The sequence below is a fragment of the Pelophylax lessonae genome (genome assembly GCF_965119305.1).
Source record: "Pelophylax lessonae genome assembly, chromosome: 2".
NCBI classification, from domain to species: domain Eukaryota; kingdom Metazoa; phylum Chordata; class Amphibia; order Anura; family Ranidae; genus Pelophylax; species Pelophylax lessonae.
Window position 1 is genome coordinate 669,679,823 of NC_138769.1, and position 18,559 is coordinate 669,698,381.

Sequence of the window (18,559 nt, forward strand, 5' to 3'; positions counted from 1 at the left end):
CTTTAACAAGGACCTGACCTTTTGGAAATCTCTTATTTATCAATCAGTCTTATTCAAGCTATGGCATTTTCTTTTATGTTAGATTTGGCAAAACAAGCAATAAATGAATTTACTGATAAGACTTTCCAATGTTTTATTAGGCATAAATAGCATTTACCTCATCACAGTTGAAAACCAAAACTTGCCGTCCCAGTAGACCACCCAAGGCTTTCACAGATTCTGTTTTCCCAGTTCCTGCAGGGCCATATGGGTTTCCTCCTAGCCCCATCCTAATTGCCTGAGTCAGTGTAAGATAGCATTTATCTGTTAGAGGGGTGTATACTAGCTTGGGTGCATTGCCCTGGAAGAAAAACAAAATACCTTTGTAAAAGCAAAAAGAACAAACATGCTTGCCAGATAAATTGCAGGGAAGGGAGGGTGAGTTTTACAAAGGCACTGTCACTTTACTCTACATAGGCTTTGTGACAGTGTCTCTTTAAAACCTGCATGTACCACAACTTCTCTTCTCTACAGCTAGCTCCAAATTTTATGATCTTATGTATTTATATAAAATGAAACAAAGCAAATTAGTTTGTTCTCACAGAATCCAGCCAGAATGCTTTTGTTATGGTGGCCCAGTGGTTAGCATTTTCAACTTGCAATCATATGTGACCAGATTTCTTTATGCATGCATTGAGACATATTTTCTAAAGGATTTAAGAATGTTAAAATTGTGTAAAAATGTACTTCAATTATTCGGTCCTTTGAAAAAGTAACTCCCTGATTACATACTGCACATGATTAGATAACTGAAGTGAACATTTACCATTTCTTTGTGAGAAAATTCTGAAATCGTTTAGTAAATCAGCCTCATAGTTTTCCCAAAGTGCTCATACCAAAACACTGGTAAGTGAACGGATTTAAAAGTAAATGGGTGTGTAAGTGGTGGGGTAGTGCAGCAAGTGAGAGTTGGTATTGGACTGATTGTAAGGGAGAACACGTCTGTCTTTCTTTTAGGTTTTCTTTGTAAAAAACAAAAAAACAAAATTGGGACTCAAAAGATGTCAGTAAAAGGTAATCTAGCATAGGAAGAAAGAACACAATACCTGGTACTCATAGGTGTACTCAATCTCAGCATCGACCATCTGCACATAACACTTCTTGCCATGTGACATATAGAATCGCAGCTGTTTCTTCCATGCCCAGTCTTCAGTGCTGTATACCTGGGCTTGGATCAGCTGCTTTACCACATCAATGTTGTGGATGATATCCAGGATAAGAGCCTTCAACTTTAATTCAAGTATGCCTGCATCATCTACAATATACACAAGAAGGATGGATGAGGAAATTTATTTTCAAGAGATCAAGTTCAAGAACATAAATCTCTTCCCTTTAGAAGAATACCAACAGCAATAGAACTGGCAGCATTTCTGTATTTACTGAAATAGATTTTATTGGGGTCAGAGATGGATAAACTCATGCAGAAATCAGCAGCCACTTTAAGCAATATAGAACCTAAAAAAAGTGCACTTTTAAAGCCCAACTGCAGCCAAAACGTGTTTCTTTTAGATACAACGTGGAAGAATTAGCATCTATTGTTTTAATTCACCAGGAGAAGCATATACACTTACAAGGGTACACTCTTACAAAAGCACTCTTCTTCAGGGCTATGGACATCTATAGCTATAAATATAGTAAAATCGGTATCTAGTCTACAATTTTTTCTATTGAGGTCTGTCCCCCTAATTAAAAAAATCTTCCCAGTTTCTGTCTATTTTTTTGGGTGCAAGACAAAACAGGAAGGTCAAGGAATGTTTCCCTTGTGTGAGGCAGTAAAAAAAAATAATTTCCAGTATAGTGCAGCTTTAAAGCCACTATTGGCATTTCTCTGCTCTGTGTTCTGATGAGAGAGATTTCTCCTCACTTCCTCTCCAGGTGCCAGACAAATCAGAAGGAGATGATTTTTTTTTCTCTCTAGAGATCAAATTAAATATCTCAGAAAAATCTAAACCTCAACAAGGATAGAATTACACAGAAGCAATAACAGAATGGTACCAGCAGGAACGGCCATTTATAGGTCAAAATATGTCCTGTTTCCCCTGAACACACTGAATTTTGATCCATCTATGGGCAGGTCTACAGTTACTAGTTGGCTTGTGTTAGCTGTCAACCGAACTTTCAACCCTTCAAATAATTGGTGTAATAACTGATCATTTGTACAGCACTACAGATCTAACTGAGGCCAAGATCGTAGCTTCATTGGCTGTAAAGGATAGGAGGGATTAGTTCCCCTTTAAATTTAAACTGTAGCTGAAGAAATTTTACCTCCTGAAGAATGTAGCAAGAGTAAGAATCCACCTTTGAAGCCCCTTAAAATTCAACAGATTGTCCCTCACTTGTTAATAGGTATGTTGAAATAACAAAAGGTGTGGGTACTGTTTGTTATCCACATTCTATTAGTATAACCAATCTTTCCTAGAGGTAGTATCCTGGCATGAACACATCCTATTCAGATGCTTTGCACAGTGTTTGACAAATCAATGTAATGCGTAGGAAGCTTGAATTTTGTCTTATAAGACCATATTCACAAGCTCTAACTCTTCTTGTACCTGAACCTGAAGTGTCATCAATACTGGTGTAGTGTTCCAGTTTAGCAGTAAGTTCCAATTCCACTTCATGGAGATTATGAGACCGTATGGAATTCTCAACATCTTCTGTGAACTGAATGTGCTCTGCTAGACAAAGGATCTAAGAGAAGAAATGACTGTTAATATATAATAGGGAAAATTTATGTCTGTGATTCTGCGCTATGGATAACGAAATAATAAATTTGGCTGCTGCCCCCACTTTAACTAACTTCCAAGGTAGTGTCTAGTGTGGAATTTTAAACGGGAAATAGGTTTGGCACTGCTCTGTGCATATCTCTATAGTGTTAGAACCAATCAATCATGGTAGAGCCCATCATTCACAAGACCTCAAAATATCAAAGAATATGGTGCAAGAAAACAGACACAGTGTTTCAAAATTCATACGCCATGTCTACTAATGGAAAATTGTGCGAAAAATAAAAAGAGCAATATTAACAAATATTGAAAAATTAAAAATGTTAGTGCCAAGTGAAAGTGCCCAGTGTTAAATATCTAACCTATTACACTTAAAACCTCAGTAAATCAATACAGCAAAATTGATATATAGTGATTAAAGCGGATATAAAGTGATCAGTGCTCTAAATGGAAAGTCTTTAACCTCCCCCTGCCCGCGCTATAGCCGAAAGATGGCTACAGCGCGGACCTAAATTGCTGGGAGGACGTACATTGACGTCCTCCCGAGCACAAGCGGCCTGTGCGCTCCCTGCTGAGTGAATCGGCTCGCTCTGTGATCAGCGAGTCCATTAGACTCACCTGATCACAGATCGGAGTAAGGGGGCAGTCCCACCCCATTACCACATGAACAGCTGTCAGCCAATCACAGGTGATCATGTGATGTAAACAGCAGCCGGCGATCGGCTGTTTTTTTTATCCTCACACTGTCAGTGTGAGGAGAAAAAGAAAACGATCACCAGCTGCTGTCAGTAGGACATCGGTCCCGAAGAGGAGAAGGCAAATTGTGCCCATCAGTGCCACCTACCAGTGCCCACCAGTGCCCATCATAAGTGTCACCTACCAATGCCTATCATTGCCCATCAGTGCCACCTATTAAGTGCCCATTAGGAAAGTGGGTAATAGTCCTTCCATTAATCCAGCATTCCAACCGTCATGACTTTCCATTTAGAGCACTGATCACTTTATATCCGCTTTGGTCACTATATATAAATTTTGCTATATTGATTTACTGATGTTTTATGTGTAATAGGTTTGATATTTCACACTGGGCACTTTCACTTTCATTTGGCAATATTTGTTAATATTGCTCTTTTTATTTTTCGCACAATTTTCCATTAGTAGACATGGTGTATGAATTTTGATACACTGCCTCTGTTTACTTGCACCATATTCTTTGATATTTTGAGGTCTTGTGAATGATTAGTTCTACCATGATTGGTTGGTTCTAACACTATAGAGATATGCACAGCGCAGCGCCAAACCCATTTCCTGTTTCATATTTAATAGGCTCAGTGAAAGTAGACTAATTATCCTCTAAAGTAAAACACGTTAGTCACACATGCGTGGTGCAGCCACAGTACACACGAAAAATGTGTAGTGGCTAGAACACAGAAAAAAAAACACAATACAATAACAACCCAAAAAAAAAATTCTCTAACTTATGACGATTGTGGTAATACCACATATGTGTATATTATGTGTTGTCTGTACTTGTAGTAGCTCCCAGAAACTATAGCATACATTCTTGCATTTTTATAATCACCCCTAAAACACACCGATTGTGACCTTTGATGCTAATCTTTACCCTAATAAAACAAAACCAGAAAAATTCCCTGCTCAACTTATCGACCAGCCTTCAAACAACCAAATTGTGTACCAGTATGCCTTAAAAACAGGGGTTTAGTCTGCACACATTTCAAATACATGCGTAAGTTACAGAGCCCCATCAAGGCACCCCAGTATTTTCTGTAGTCCTAACTCTAAATATTGAAAGCCTCCACAGTGAAAGCACATGCATTATAATAAATTGCAAATTATAATAATTGCAAATGTGAGCAGATTAAACCCATTTTTAATGCATAATTTTAGACAGGATAATTTGGTTGTTTGCAGGCTGGTTGGTAAATTCAGCTTGGAATTTCTCTGGTTTTGTTTTGCATGCAATGCCCTTATATGTGCCCCTTGCTGCAAGGGCCAGTTACATACATAGTTACATAGTAGGTGAGGTTGAATAAAGACGATAGTCCATCCAGTTCAACCTGTGTAGGTGTGTGTGACTGTAATCATCTAACATAGCACTTAATCTCCAGATCCATGAGATGTAAGTCTAAGAGTCTTTTGAAAGTCACCATACTACCCGCAGAAACCACCTCTTGTGGTAGACAATTCCACAATCTTGTAGCCCTAACAGTAAAGAACCCTCCTCGTTGCCTGAGGTTAAAACGCTTCTCCTCTAATCGCATTGTATGTCCTCGAGTCCTCATGCAATTCCTTCGAATGAACAGCTTTTTTTCTAAGCTGAGATCCCCATTAAGATATTTATAAATTGCTATCATGTCCCCTCTCAGACATCTCTTCTCCAGGGAAAATAAATCGAGCGATTGCAGCCGCTCTTCATAGTTAAGGTCCTCCAACCCCCTAATCAGTTTAGTTGCCCTTCTCTGGACTTTCTCCAACACATCCCTCCTGAACACTGGCGACCAGAACTGGACAGAATACTCCAGATGCGGTGGGACCAGAGTTTTATAAAGTGGAAGGATTATAGTCTTATCTCTGGAATACATCCCTTTCTTTATGCATGCTAATATTCTGTTGGCTTTGGAAGCTGCCGCTTGACATTGCATGCTGTTGCCTAATCTATCATCAACCAAGACTCCCAGATCTTTCTCCATTTTTGATTCCCCCAAGGGTTCCCCTCCTAACGTGTATTGTGTTTTTATGTTTTTAGTCCCCAAGTGCAGAACCTTACACTTCTCCACGTTAAACCTCATTTGCCATGTCTTTGCCCACTCCGTTATTTTGTCCAGGTCATTCTGTAGGATATCTGCTTCATGCTGTGCAGTTATTGCCCTGGCCAATTTTGTGTCATCTGCAAAAACTGATAACGAACTACTGATCCCGTCCTCAATGCTGTTTATGAATAAATTGAACAAGGTTGGTCCCAGGACTGAGCCCTGGGGCACCCCGCTTACTACCTCAGACCAGTCTGAGTATGCGCGGTTTATTACCACCCTTTGGACACGGCCTTTTAGCCAGTTCCGTATCCAAGAGCAAACCCTGCTGTCGATACCTGCAGACCTTATTTTATAAATTAAGCGCTTGTGGGGAACTGTATCAAACGCCTTAGCGGAATCCAAGTACACCACATCCACTGGTCTGCCCCTATCTAGCTCACAGCTCACCTCCTCGTAGAATGCTAAGAGATTGGTTTGACAAGAATGCCCATTTGTAAACCCGTGCTGGTTACTGCTGATGATGTTGTTGTCTTTAGCATACTCTACGATATAGTCCCTTATCATCCCCTCCAGAAGTTTACATACTATTGATGTCAAACTGACAGGCCTATAATTTCCCGGGATATGCCTCTGGCCCTTTTTGAATATCTGAATCACGTTAGCCTTCCTCCAATCCCCTGGTACATCTCCTGTTCTTATACTGTCAGCAAAGATCAGGAACAGTGGTCTGGATATAACCTTACTGAGTTCCTTGAGTACTCTAGGATGTACGCCATCCGGACCTGGTGATTTGTTTGTGTTAAGTTTATCCAGTCTTTCCCTGATTTCACCCTCTGTTAGCCATAGTGGCAAGTCCTGTGTATTACTACTAACCATACAGTCATGGTCAGTGTACCCCTCCTTTTCCTGTGTAAAGACTGACGAGAAAAAAGCATTCAGCACGGTTGCCTTTTCAGTGTCCTCTGTAACCATCCTCCCATCATCGCTAATTATGTGTGCAATATGCTCTGCCCTAGTTTTTTTTGCTGTTGATATATTTAAAGAATTTATTTGGGTTTTTTTTACTATCCTCCGCTATTTGTCTCTCAAAGTTGATTTTAGCCATCTTGATTTCTTTTTTACTTTTCTTATTTGCCTCCTTGTATTGCTGGAAGGCCGATACTGTGCCCTCTAATTTATATTTCTTGAAGGCCAATTTTTTTTCCCCTAATAAGTTTTTTAACGCTACGGTTTAGCCAGCCAGGTTTGGCTTTGTCTCTTCTAAATTTATTTCCCATAGGAATGCACTGCAAGATGCATTTGCTTAATATGTTCCTAAAGCATTCCCATTTTTCCTCTGTGGTCAGGGATCCCAGGGTTTGGTCCCAGTTTACCCTTTCCATCAATGAGTACAATTTTGGAAAGTTTGCCCGTCTGAAGTTTAGGATTCTTATGTTCCCCACTTGCCTTGTTATAACCAGTTATTGGTTAACCGCCCTCACCAGTTATAGGTGAGGGCGGTGGTCATTTGTTTGTAAGCTTTACCTTGATCTAGATAAAACCCTAATCAAGCTGTTTTGACTTTTTATTTTTTTTACATACTTCTCCTTTAGTAAGGACAAAAGGATACAATGCATCTCTTTCTTCATTCAAGAGGAGAAAGAACACAGGGAAGGGTTATAGAACTGCTGATCACTATGATAGCTATCACAGCAATCATGTGATTAACAGCCGGTTTTCGCAGCTCTATTTCTTTTGTACGAGACCCAGAGCTGCCGCTGACAGCACAATATTCATGCTGGAAGCACACTGTGCAGTGTGTTCCCAGCACAAACATAAGTATGCATTTATGAGGTCACTGAAGTGGGTCTTTGTAAAGGGGTTAACTATGTTATTGGTTGTCTAAAAAGGATCTAATATACACTGGTGCTGTACTAATGACACTGGTTGGGTAGGGGGTTAACATCTGGGGCAATCAAAGGGTTAAATGTGGACCTAAAAAGTGTAAAGTGTTTACTGTGTGGTGCTTTTACTGAGGGATGTGTCAGTTTTTATTTCCTGATTTGCAGGGAAACAAAAGCCAGCACATCACAGATGTCAGAAGAGAGCTCGGTCTGCTGATCAGCGAGTCCCGGTCACATATCATTGGCCAGGAACCCCTGATCGGCACATGCTGGTGCCAGTGACAGAACAGTCGGGTGGGTAGGCGCGCGACTCCTACCAGGAGATGCAAAATCAAGTAAATATACACGTGATTCTGTGCAGCCGGCCCATACTGTAGCAGTAAAACTACAGTTCGCGGTCCGCAAGTGGGTAATCCAGTATGAAACATGCAGCAGCCAGCAGCTGGACTTGTCAGGACTGGTCACTGCTGCTTCCTTTCCTTGTGCAGGGTGCCTGAATTTTGAAATGGTTAGGTTTACAACATGTGGCAAAAACAAATCATGTAAAAATATATATATATTTTTTTTTTTAGGTAAAAAAGGTCTTTAATAAAATCACAAAACAATAAATCAGGAAACAATGGAGACTCCAAGGACACGTACCTGAGAAGGAAAGCGGAGGGGGTCTATGGTTCCCTGAGACTTCTTGCCAGATGCTAGGCATTCCGCCAGTAAAGTCTGTAAGGTGAACTTCATCTGGGAGGCCAAACTACTAAGCCAGACCTATGAGACAAAAGCACTGCAGTCAGCTATCAAGTACTATGGGGCTGCCTTCTGCATCAATGCCACCTATCCGTGCCGCCTCATCAGTGCCCTTCAGTGCAGCATATCAGTGCAGCCATATCAGCGTACATCAGTGCAGACTCACCAGCGCACACTCATCAGCGCACATCAGTGAAGGAGAAAAATTACCTATATAAAAACTTTTTAAAAAATGTTTTCAAACTTTTCAGTCTTCACCCAGTGGTGATTAAATACCACCAAAAGAAAGCTCTTTTTGTGTGAAAAAAAAATGATAACTTTGAATTGTCATTCAAAGCATGACAGCACTGAAAGTTGAAAATTGGCCTGGGCAGTAAGGGGGTAAAAGTGCCCAGTAATAACCAACACCACTTGCCTCAATCATCACAAAAGAGACTGGAGTCTCAATTTCTTCCATAATCTGAAGCACGATAACTCAACTCAGTGCTCACGTGTGCACTAAAGCTAAATAAACACTAGGAAAAAAAAAAAACACGATTGATTGTCTGTTTGTCCTCTATTGTTTAAAACATGATGAATCCAAAAATGGTACTGTGGTATGAAAATTCTCGAATGACAAAGGCATTATTTGCCTGTACCTAGATACGTTGTAGCGTAGATTAGGAAATTATGTAATGTTCCTGTGACCCTTGTCACAGGAGTGTTGTGGATTTGTTCTTTATTGTGATAGATCTTTCGCTCAGATTTGGATAAATACCATAAACTTTTACTAAACCTGTTTAAAATAAAAATCATACTTATTTTAATCAACATTGTATAAACCTAATAATTATAAAAAAAAAAAAAGGATTTTAGACTTACCGTAAAATCAATTTCTCTGATGTTCATTGACGGACACAGCTCCTGATCTTCTTAACCATTGGGTTATATTGCCCCTTACAAGAGTAGGACACTAGGCAGAAAAAAAGTCTGGCAATGCCTATGGGCAGTCCCAGGGGGTATACTCCCTCTCTCTGCTATAGGTTCTCAGTATTGTTACAAGCAGTGTCAGAAGAATTACAACTACACAAAAGGGGTGGGTGCTGTGTCGGTCAATGAAAGAAATGGATTTTACGGTAAGTCAAAAATCCCATTTTCTCTTTCGTTCATTGACGAACACAGCTCCTAATCTTCTTAACCATTTGGACATCCCAAAGCAGCATAAAATATGAGGAGTGGGAACAGCAAAAAAATAAAAAATTAGCAAGGCTAAACTATAGCCAACTAGGTACAATAGGGGCTCAACCAAAACAACTGGAGCCCACCTGAAAAAAACAATACACCCTCAAAGAGGATCAGGTCCTCTAAACGGAAACCTGCAAAGCCTTGCGGCCAAAAGAAGCATCCGCAGATGCCAACATTTTATAGAACTTTGTGAAAGTGTGCACCGTTGACCAGGTGGCCACCTTGCAAACCTATGTCACTGAGGCCTGATGGCGGAAGGACTGGGAGGCACCGAGCGCCCGAATAGAGTGCACCTTGACAAGGAGGAACCTAACCCTTGATGGAATAGGCCAAAATCACCATCTATCTGATCCATCTGGAAATGGTCGCAAAGGAAGCAGACAACCCTTTGAGGCCCAGAGCACAAATAAAAACTTCCTAAAAGACTCCGTAGCTGCCAGGTACATCCTAATCGCCCAGAACACATCCAAGGCATGCAAAGCAATTTCCTTCGGATGTTTTGGCCTGGACCACAGGGAAGGCAACACAATGTCTTCATCCAAATGGAAATCAGACAACCCGAGGAAGAAATGATGGACAGGGGTGAAGAAACACCTTATCCCTGTAAACCACTAAATAGGGTGAACGACAGGATAACGCCATCAATTCCGACAGCCTGCGCGCAAAGGTGATAGCCACCAAAAAGGCCACCTTCTGGGCCAGCCTAAGCAGGGGAATCTCCAGAAGATTCTCAAAAGGAGGCTTTTGGAGTACTGAGAGCACCAAATTGAGGTCCCAAGTGCCGAACTCCCTGGATGAAAGTACGCACCAGGGAGTGTCCAATGCCTGGCGACTGAGGTAGTCTGCCTGACAATTTTCGACCCCGGTGATGTGTACGGCGGAAAGGACTGGAACGAAACGCTCTGCCCATCTTAGAATCCCAGCTACCTCCAGAGCCACCAGGACACTTCTTGTGCCCCCCTGGTGATTGACATAAGCCACGGCCGTGACATCGTCCGATTGAATGCGCACCGGACATCCCTGTAGACGATCCGTCCAATGTTCCAGGCACAGTCTGATCGCTTGGACTTCAATTTTGATCGGTAGTCTGGACTTTGCCCAACCAAAGCGCCGGAGAATGAAGCCACCATATCAGGGACTCTTTCGTTCCCTGGCTCAGCTGAATCTGATTGTCCAGAGACTGCAGATTCCTGTCCCATTTGCCCAGAATCTCCCTTTGTAGGGACCTCATATGGAACTGTGCAAACAGAACCGCCTCGATGGTAGACACAATCAGGCCCAGCATCCGCATGCAAGTCCGGAGGGATGAACATATGCTGGATAGCAGGATACGAATTGCAGCCTGCAGTTTCTGGAGTTTGTAAAGAGGAAGGAGCACTCTGGCTAAGGCTGAGTCCAGAGTAAGACCAAGATAGTCCAGCTTTGTGGAAGAAACCAGAGCAGAATTATGAAAATTCTGAATCGAGCCGAACTCCCTCAGAGTTCTTATGCGGATCCCCAAGTTTTATCTCAGAGCAGTAGGAGACTCCGCTCACAGAAGGTCGTTGTCCAAATAGCCCAGTACCGCAATCCCCCACTGGCGTGACAATGCTAGCACCGGGCCCAACACTTTTATGAAGACCCGAGGAGAAGAGACCAGACCAAAGAGTAATGCCACAAACCGATAATGCTCCTCTCCCACGGCAAAGCGGAGGAAGTGCTGGTGACCGGCATATATTGGAATGCGAAGGTAAAAGTCCTTGATGTTAATAGAGGCAAAAAAAAATACCCCTGATGCAGGGATGCCATCATCATGCCAATGGACTCCATTCTGAACATCTGCACCTGTACAAAGCAATTCAGCGCCTTGAGGTCCAGGATTGGACGCACTTTGCCTCCCTTCCTGGGAATTGTAAACCGGTTTGAGTAAAACCCCTGAAAATGTTCCAATGTCGGAACAGGGACATTCACCCCTTGATGTAACAGGTCTTGCACCGCCACAAAAAGACCCTGTAAGCGGTCCGGGGACAGGCGTAAGTTGGAAGGAAAGCATCTTTCTGGAGGGTAAGAACAAAACTCGATCTCGTAGCAAGATCGTATGACTTTGTGGACCCACTTGTCTTGTACCAGGGGAAGGAAGTCCAAGGGTCCAGAAACCAGTGAAGATGTCCCCCCACCCCAGATAGGGGTAAGGGCACACCTTCACGCTAAATGAGCCTTGTCGGCGGGTCTGGAGAAGCTTGCTCTTGACTTGCCAGACCAAGTTCGCTTCCATCCTCCAGAGGAGGCCCTGAAAGGCTTTGATCCCTTGTCAGTCGCCCCAGATGGACGAAAAAACTTATGAGCCGAGAAGGATGGCCCACATCTACAAGAGAGGGTCCTTGCCCATACTAGCCTGGAGAAGAAAGGTACGCTTCCGCCTGTGAGACCCTTAATGATGTCATCCAGGGTAGCTCCAAACAGGCGATCTCCTTGAAAAGGAAGATCAGTTAAGAGATGACTACATACACAAAGCTAACAGACTACTTTCTGATAAAGATTCATACCAGAAACTCAGTAGAGAACCATTACTCATCTTTAAACCACTATTACATAGTATGGTAGATAAGGCATGTAAGAAAAATGTGATAAAGCAGAAAAAAAGTTTTTTGATTAGAGAGCATTATATAACACCGTATTTTTATCACATTCAAAAATTGCATAAAAACGCCACCTCTCCCCCAGGACACCCAATTATTGTCAGTATGGATAGTCTTACACGTTACATCTCTCAATATGTCAACCACTTTTTGCAGCCTTTGTAACATCTCACATGCATATGTGAGAGACCTTACCCATGTACTGGAGGTATTGGAACCTTACAAATGGTCTTCTGAGTACATGTGGTTGTCTTTGGATGTGTGTTCTCTATATACATCAATCCCCCATACAGCAGGTTTTGAAGCATTGAACTATTTTCTTTTGAACACCGATTATTTATTCCCTCTTCAAGCCCAGTTTATTAGTAATTGCACAGAGTTTGCATTGACACACAATTATTTTTAATTCCAAGGAGCTAATTTTTTACAAAAATAAGGTACAGCGATGGGAGCTAATTTTGCACCTTGTTATGCAAATTTGTTTTTGGGAGGAGAAACACATCTGGAGGAACAATCCCTTCAGCACACATCTGGTATATTACGGAAGATTCATTGATGATATTATCATCTGGAATGGTCCTGCAGATGTGATCCCTGAATTTGTAGACTTTTGCAACCACAGCCCACACAATGTTTGGTTCGCATTTGTAGCAGATCCTAAGAATTTAGTATTCTTGGATTTACGATTATCCTAGGCTAATCAGGACAACATCATTTCCAAAACTCACTGTAAGGAAACTGCTGAAAACTCTGATTTACATTATAGGAGCTGTCATTTATCCAGTTGGAAACAAAATATACCCTATAGTCAATTCCATCAACTAAGTAGGAACCGTCCTAATGTTTCAGATTATAGGAAGCAAAGTACAGTTTTACACAAAAAAATTATGGAGAAGGGATATAAGGAAGAACTTATCCAAGAAGCCTCAAATAAATACCTTGATAAGTACAATGGTGGTATGATCCCCCAAAAATCTAAAAAGATTCCTAGTGATCTTTCTAAAAAATGTTTTACAAACTATAATGACTAACATTGGCGAATTAAAAACATCTTCCAAAAACATTGGCCCATTTTTATTACAAGAAACAGCTCTCCATAACATCCTACCATCAAGGCCCAACACTGTCTTTAGGAGGGCCAGGAACATCAAAAGTTCTATAGTACCAAGTAATATTAAAGAACAGCCCAAACATGGTAGTATTCCCTCTATGTTGAATTTTCAGGGCACATATAAATGCAAAAAATCCAATTGTAAAGCTTGTGCTTTTATAAAAACACATGGTCAAAAAGAGTTTGAAGATAAAAATGGGAAAATCTACAAAATTAAATAGTTTATCACCCAATATGTTGTCTATGGATTGAGGTGTCCATGTGGTCTTTACTATGTGGGTCGCTCCATTGGTACTATGCGGTTTAATGAACATAGGAGGCTCATAGAGACAGGCAGTCCGAAACATAGTGTACCGCGCCACTTTAGTGAGTATCCTAATGAAAGCTCTAGTGGCTTAGAATGATTTGGAATTGAAGATACCTCTATTCAGTTGCCAGAGGGTGAAAGATACTCTAGATTATGTCACAGAGAAACTTTCAGGATCTTTACTCTCAATTCCATGAGCCCTAGGGGGCGCAAAGAAGACTTAGAAATGAGTACCATCATTTAAATTTCTTTGTGTACCAGTTTCCTTGTTTTCCTTTTAGGTTTCTTTATCTTGCTTTTTAGTTTTCGGTGGGGTGACATTTGGCATGCACTTCACTGTGGGGGTTGCGGGTGCTTGTGGAGGCTGTGTCTCCTTACATGTGCACATGTTGCCAACCAGTGTCCCCATGCTTAGAGACATATATTGTGTGACTATATTGAACTATTTCCAATGCATATGCACATGGTTTAAATTGGGTAGTATATCATATGAGCTGGATGTGCAGGGTATATCAGAAACTATAGAAATCATATAAGATTTACTTATATCATAATTATTACATACTAGACATTAAGCCCGTTAAATTAACGGGCGCTAGAACATATCTGGTCAAACATTTGTAAAAACAGACTTAGCAGTAAGTCCACGCGAGCGCGCACCCGCCATGCGCCTGCGCACACCAATCGCTTCAAACAGTTTTGCCCGGCTGCCTGAAGTCTCTGCGCTCCAAGTCCCAACGGCTGTCCGTGGGGCACATGCGCAGTAGCGCAATCCCACACACACAGGGACTGGACGCAGAGACACTTGTACTTTATATGTATAGATTATTTAGTATACTTAGAACAGAAGGAGCTATATATATGGGGGGGGGGGATTGTAGTGTGTTGGGGGGGAGGGGATTGTAGTGTGTTGGGGAAGGGAGGGGATTGTAGTGTATGTGGAGGGGAGGGAATTGTAGTGTATGGGGGAGGGGGGAGATTGTAGTGTATGGGGGGAGGGGATTGTAGTGTATGGGGGAGGGAGGGGATTGTAGTGTATGGGGGAGGGAGGGGATTGTAGTGTATGGGGGGGAGATTATAGTGTATGGGGGAGGGGTTCTACAGTGCATGGGGGGATGGGTTCTACAGTGTATGGGGGAGGGAGGGGATTGAAGCGTGGGTGGGGAGAGGGAGGGGATTGTAGTGGGGGGAGGGAGGGGATTGTAGTGTGTTGGGGGGAGGGGATTGTAGTGTGTTGGGGAAGGGAGGGGTTTGTAGTGTATGGGGAGGGGATTGTAGTGTATGGGGAAGGGAGGGGATTGTAGTGTTGGGGGGAGGGAGGGGATTGTAGTGTATGAGGGGGGGAGAGAGGGAATTGTAGTGTATGGGGGGAGGGGATTGTAGTGTATGGGGGGGAGGGGATTATAGTGTATGGGGGGGAGGGGATTATAGTATATGGGGAGGGAGGGGATTGTAGTGTATGGGGGAGGGAGGGGATTGTAGTGTGTGGGGGAGGGAGGGGATTGTAGTGTGGGGGGGGAGGGGGCTGTAGTGTATGGGGGGGATTGTAGTGTATGGGGGAGGGAGGGGATTGTAGTGTATGGGGGGACGGAGGGGATTGTAGTGAATGGGGGGTTATTATAGTGTATGGGGGAGGGGCTCTACAGTGTATGGGGGAGGGGCTCTACAGTGTATGGGGAGGGAGAGGATTGTAGCATGGGGGGGGGGGGATTGTAGTGGGGGGAGGGAGGGGATTTTAGTGTGTTGGGGGGAGGGGATTGTAGTGTGTTGGGGAAGGGAGGGGATTGTAGTGTATGGGGAGGGGATTGTAGTGTGTTGGGGAAGGGAGGGGATTGTAGTGTATCGGGGAGGGAGGGGATTGTAGTGTGGGGGGAGGGAGAGGATTGTAGTGTATGGGGGGGAGGGAGGGGATTGTAGTGTATGGAGGAGGGAGGGGATTGTAGTGTATGAGGGGACAGAGGGGATTGTAGTGTATGGGGGGGATTATAGTGTATGGGGGAGGGGTTCTGCAGTGTATGGGGGAGGGGTTCTACAGTGTATGGGGGAGAGAGGGGATTGAAGCTTGAGGGGGAGGGAGGGTATTGTAGTGGGGGGGGGGGGAGGGAGGGGATTGTAGTGTGTTGGGGAAGGGAGGGGATTGTAGTGTATGGGGGGAGGGAGGGGATTGTAGTGTATGGGGGAGGGGGGGATTGTAGTGTATGGGGGAGGGAGGGGATTGTAGTGTATGGGGGAGGGAGGGGATTGTATTGTATGTAGGAGGGAGGGGATTGTAGTGTATGGGGGAGGGAGGGGATTGTAGGGTGGGGGGGGTAGAGGGGATTGTAGTGTATGGGGGGAGGGGATTGTAGTGTATGAGGGAGGGAGGGGATTGTAGTGTATGAGGGAGGGAGGGGATTGTAGTGTATGGGGTATGGGGGGGGAGGGAGGGGATTGTATTGTATGGGGGGAGGGGATTGTAGTGTATGGGGGGAGGGAATTGTAGTGTATGAGGGAGGGAGGGGATTGTAGTGTATGGGGGAGGGAGGGGATTGTATTGTATGGAGGGGAGGGGATTGTAGTTGAGGGGGGCGGACTGAACAATAAATGTCGGGTTGGAGATTGGTGTGGGGGAGGGGAGATGTGAGGGCAGGAAATCAGAGAGGAGGGGGGAGCTCCTGACACACACAGAACAGTGGATCATTTAATAGGAAAAGACACCCAAATACACCACCCCCTCCCCTCCCGGGAAAATTGCTGTCACGGGCGAACCAAAGGTGCTGGAGACCCCAAAATTGTACCGCAGGTGGCCAAGACACTCCCCTACAGCTGAGAAAAATTTCGGGGTTCGGGGATGTAAGGGCGCGGAGCAGTGACCCTGAGAACCGGGCCGTGACCTAACCGCGAGGTGACCAGGTTTAACATTGGAGTCTATGGCGGGGGGAGGCCCGATTCTCGGGGTCAGTGTTCCGCGCCCTTTCATCCCCGAACCCCGAAATTTTTCTCAGCTGTAGGGGAGTGTCTTGGCCACCTGCGGTACAATTTTGGGGTCTCCAGCCCCTTTGGTTCGCCCGTGACAGCAATTTTCCCGCGGCAGTATTCTCTGCGTCCCAACGGCTGTTCGTTCAGCACATGCGCAGTAGTGCAATATCACGGACACACGGAAAGCGGACGCAGGGACACTGGGGTTTTATTAATATAGATAACATATTGTTATTTAATGATACTGTAGTGGTTGTAATGACCCAACTCAGTGTCATATAGGTAAACACATTTGGTCGGTAGCCTTCCAGTCTATTGCGATTCTACTGTGAGTTCAGATGTTTTTATGTGTTTTTCACCACAATATAGGAATTATATTAATGAATTTATATATATTTATATTATAAAGATTTTTTATTAAAGAAGCATGCTGTTGGAAAGTTAGAGGCTTTTGTTTTCCTTCATACATAATATGCACCTCCCTCTCCAAGCAACTGTCTCTTGAGCCCGCACTGATAAGTCAAGTGGATTTGTTTTCCCCTCGTTTCTATTCAGCTCAGCACAGGTTAAGTCACGTCCCTGCAGTGTCTCCTCTACTAACCCCTCCCCCTTAGCTCGGTCTGAGTGGACTGAGTATCTTCTCCGGTGATGTGCAGAATTCCGACCCTCCCATCCCTCCTCTGCGGGCAGCTGCTGAATGACTTCGTTTTGCACAGTGAGTAGACTGTCTCCCTCTGAGACAACGTGTCCTGCACTGAGCCAGGCTCCAACTCCCACCACCTCTGACCACTTCCCAGGAAGTCTCAGCTACTGAAAAACTTCTTGGAGGGGGGGAGGGCAGGGCTTCTGGGTATTGTAGTGCAGGGCAGTGATTGGCTGCTGAAGGACTTCTTGGGGGGGGGGGGGGGGGGGCAGGGCTGCTGGTTGTTATAGGGCAGTAATTGGCTACTGCTGCAAAACTTCTTGGAGTTCTTGGCATCCTCAGCAATAACCCCCCTTCCTGCCTCTCCACTCCCTACAATAACTCCCCCTCCCTGCCTCTCCCCCCCCTAATAATACCACCCTCCCTGCCTCTCCATCCCCAACAATAACCCCCCCTCCCTGCCTCTCCACCCCCAACAATAACCTCCCTTCCCTGCCTCCCCACCCCCAACAATAACCCTCTCCCTGCCTGCTCCCCCCCCCCGACAATAACCCCCTTCCCGCTTCTCCACTCTCAACAATAACCCCCATCCCCGCTTCTCCACCCTCAACAATAACCCCCTTTCCTGCTTCTCCATCCTTAACAATAACCCCCCTTCTCCCTTCTCCACCTTTAACAATAAGTCCCCTTCCTGCTTCTCCACCCTCAACAATAACCCCCTCGCTGCCTCTACACCCCCAACAATAACCCCCCTCCCTGCCTCTACTCCCCCTAACAACAACCCCCTCCCTGCCTCTACACCCCCAACAATAACCCCCCTCCCTGCCTCTACTCCCCCTAACAACAACCCCCTCCCTGCCTCTCCCCCCCCCCCAACAATAACCTCCTCCCCCCTTCTCTGCCCTCAACAATAACCCCCCCTCCTCCCTGCTTATCCACCCTCAGTAATAACTCCCTTCCCGCTTCTCCACCCTCAACCATAACCCTCCGCCCGCTTCTTCACACTAAACAATAACCCCCTCCCTGCTTCTCTACCCTAAACATGAATCTCCCTTCCTGCCTCTCCACCCTTAATAACCCCCCCCCCCCCCTATTTCTCTCTCCTCAAAAATAACCCCCCCTCCCTGCTTCTTCACTTACAACATTAACCCCCTCCAACCTCTCCACCCTCAGCTGAACTCCCCCCCACCCCCTGCTTTTCCACGCTCAGCAATAACCCCCCTCCCGCCTCTCCATGCTCAGCAATAACCCCCTCCCGCCTCTCCACCCTCAACAATAATCCTCCTCCCTGCTTCTGCACTCTCCGCTCGAACCCTCTCCCTGCTTCTCCACCCTCAACAATAACCTCCCACCCACCTCTCCACCCTAAGCAATAGCCCCCCTCCTTGATTCTCCCCCCTCAACCATAACCCCCGCTTCTCCACACTAAACAATAACCCCCTTCCTGCCTCTCTGCCCTCAGCAATAAACCACCCCCCCCTCCCTGCTTCTCTACCCTTAACATTAACCCCCCTTTCTGCTTCTCCATCCTTAACAAT

At 44.6% G+C, this 18,559-nt stretch overlaps 1 protein-coding gene across 1 annotated transcript in view; it reads right to left on the bottom strand.

Annotated features, from left to right (window-relative positions):
• Positions 1 to 18,559, bottom strand: part of DYNC2H1 (dynein cytoplasmic 2 heavy chain 1) — an 807,725-nt gene that overhangs the window by 664,814 nt on the left and 124,352 nt on the right. Inside the window, exons 29-32 of the mRNA XM_082246437.1 lie at positions 8,062 to 8,181; positions 2,589 to 2,727; positions 1,086 to 1,294; positions 158 to 340 (exon numbers count right to left, since the gene is read on the bottom strand). Coding sequence (XP_082102563.1) covers positions 158 to 340; positions 1,086 to 1,294; positions 2,589 to 2,727; positions 8,062 to 8,181 — 651 coding nt within the window. The remainder of the gene's footprint in view (positions 1 to 157; positions 341 to 1,085; positions 1,295 to 2,588; positions 2,728 to 8,061; positions 8,182 to 18,559) is intronic.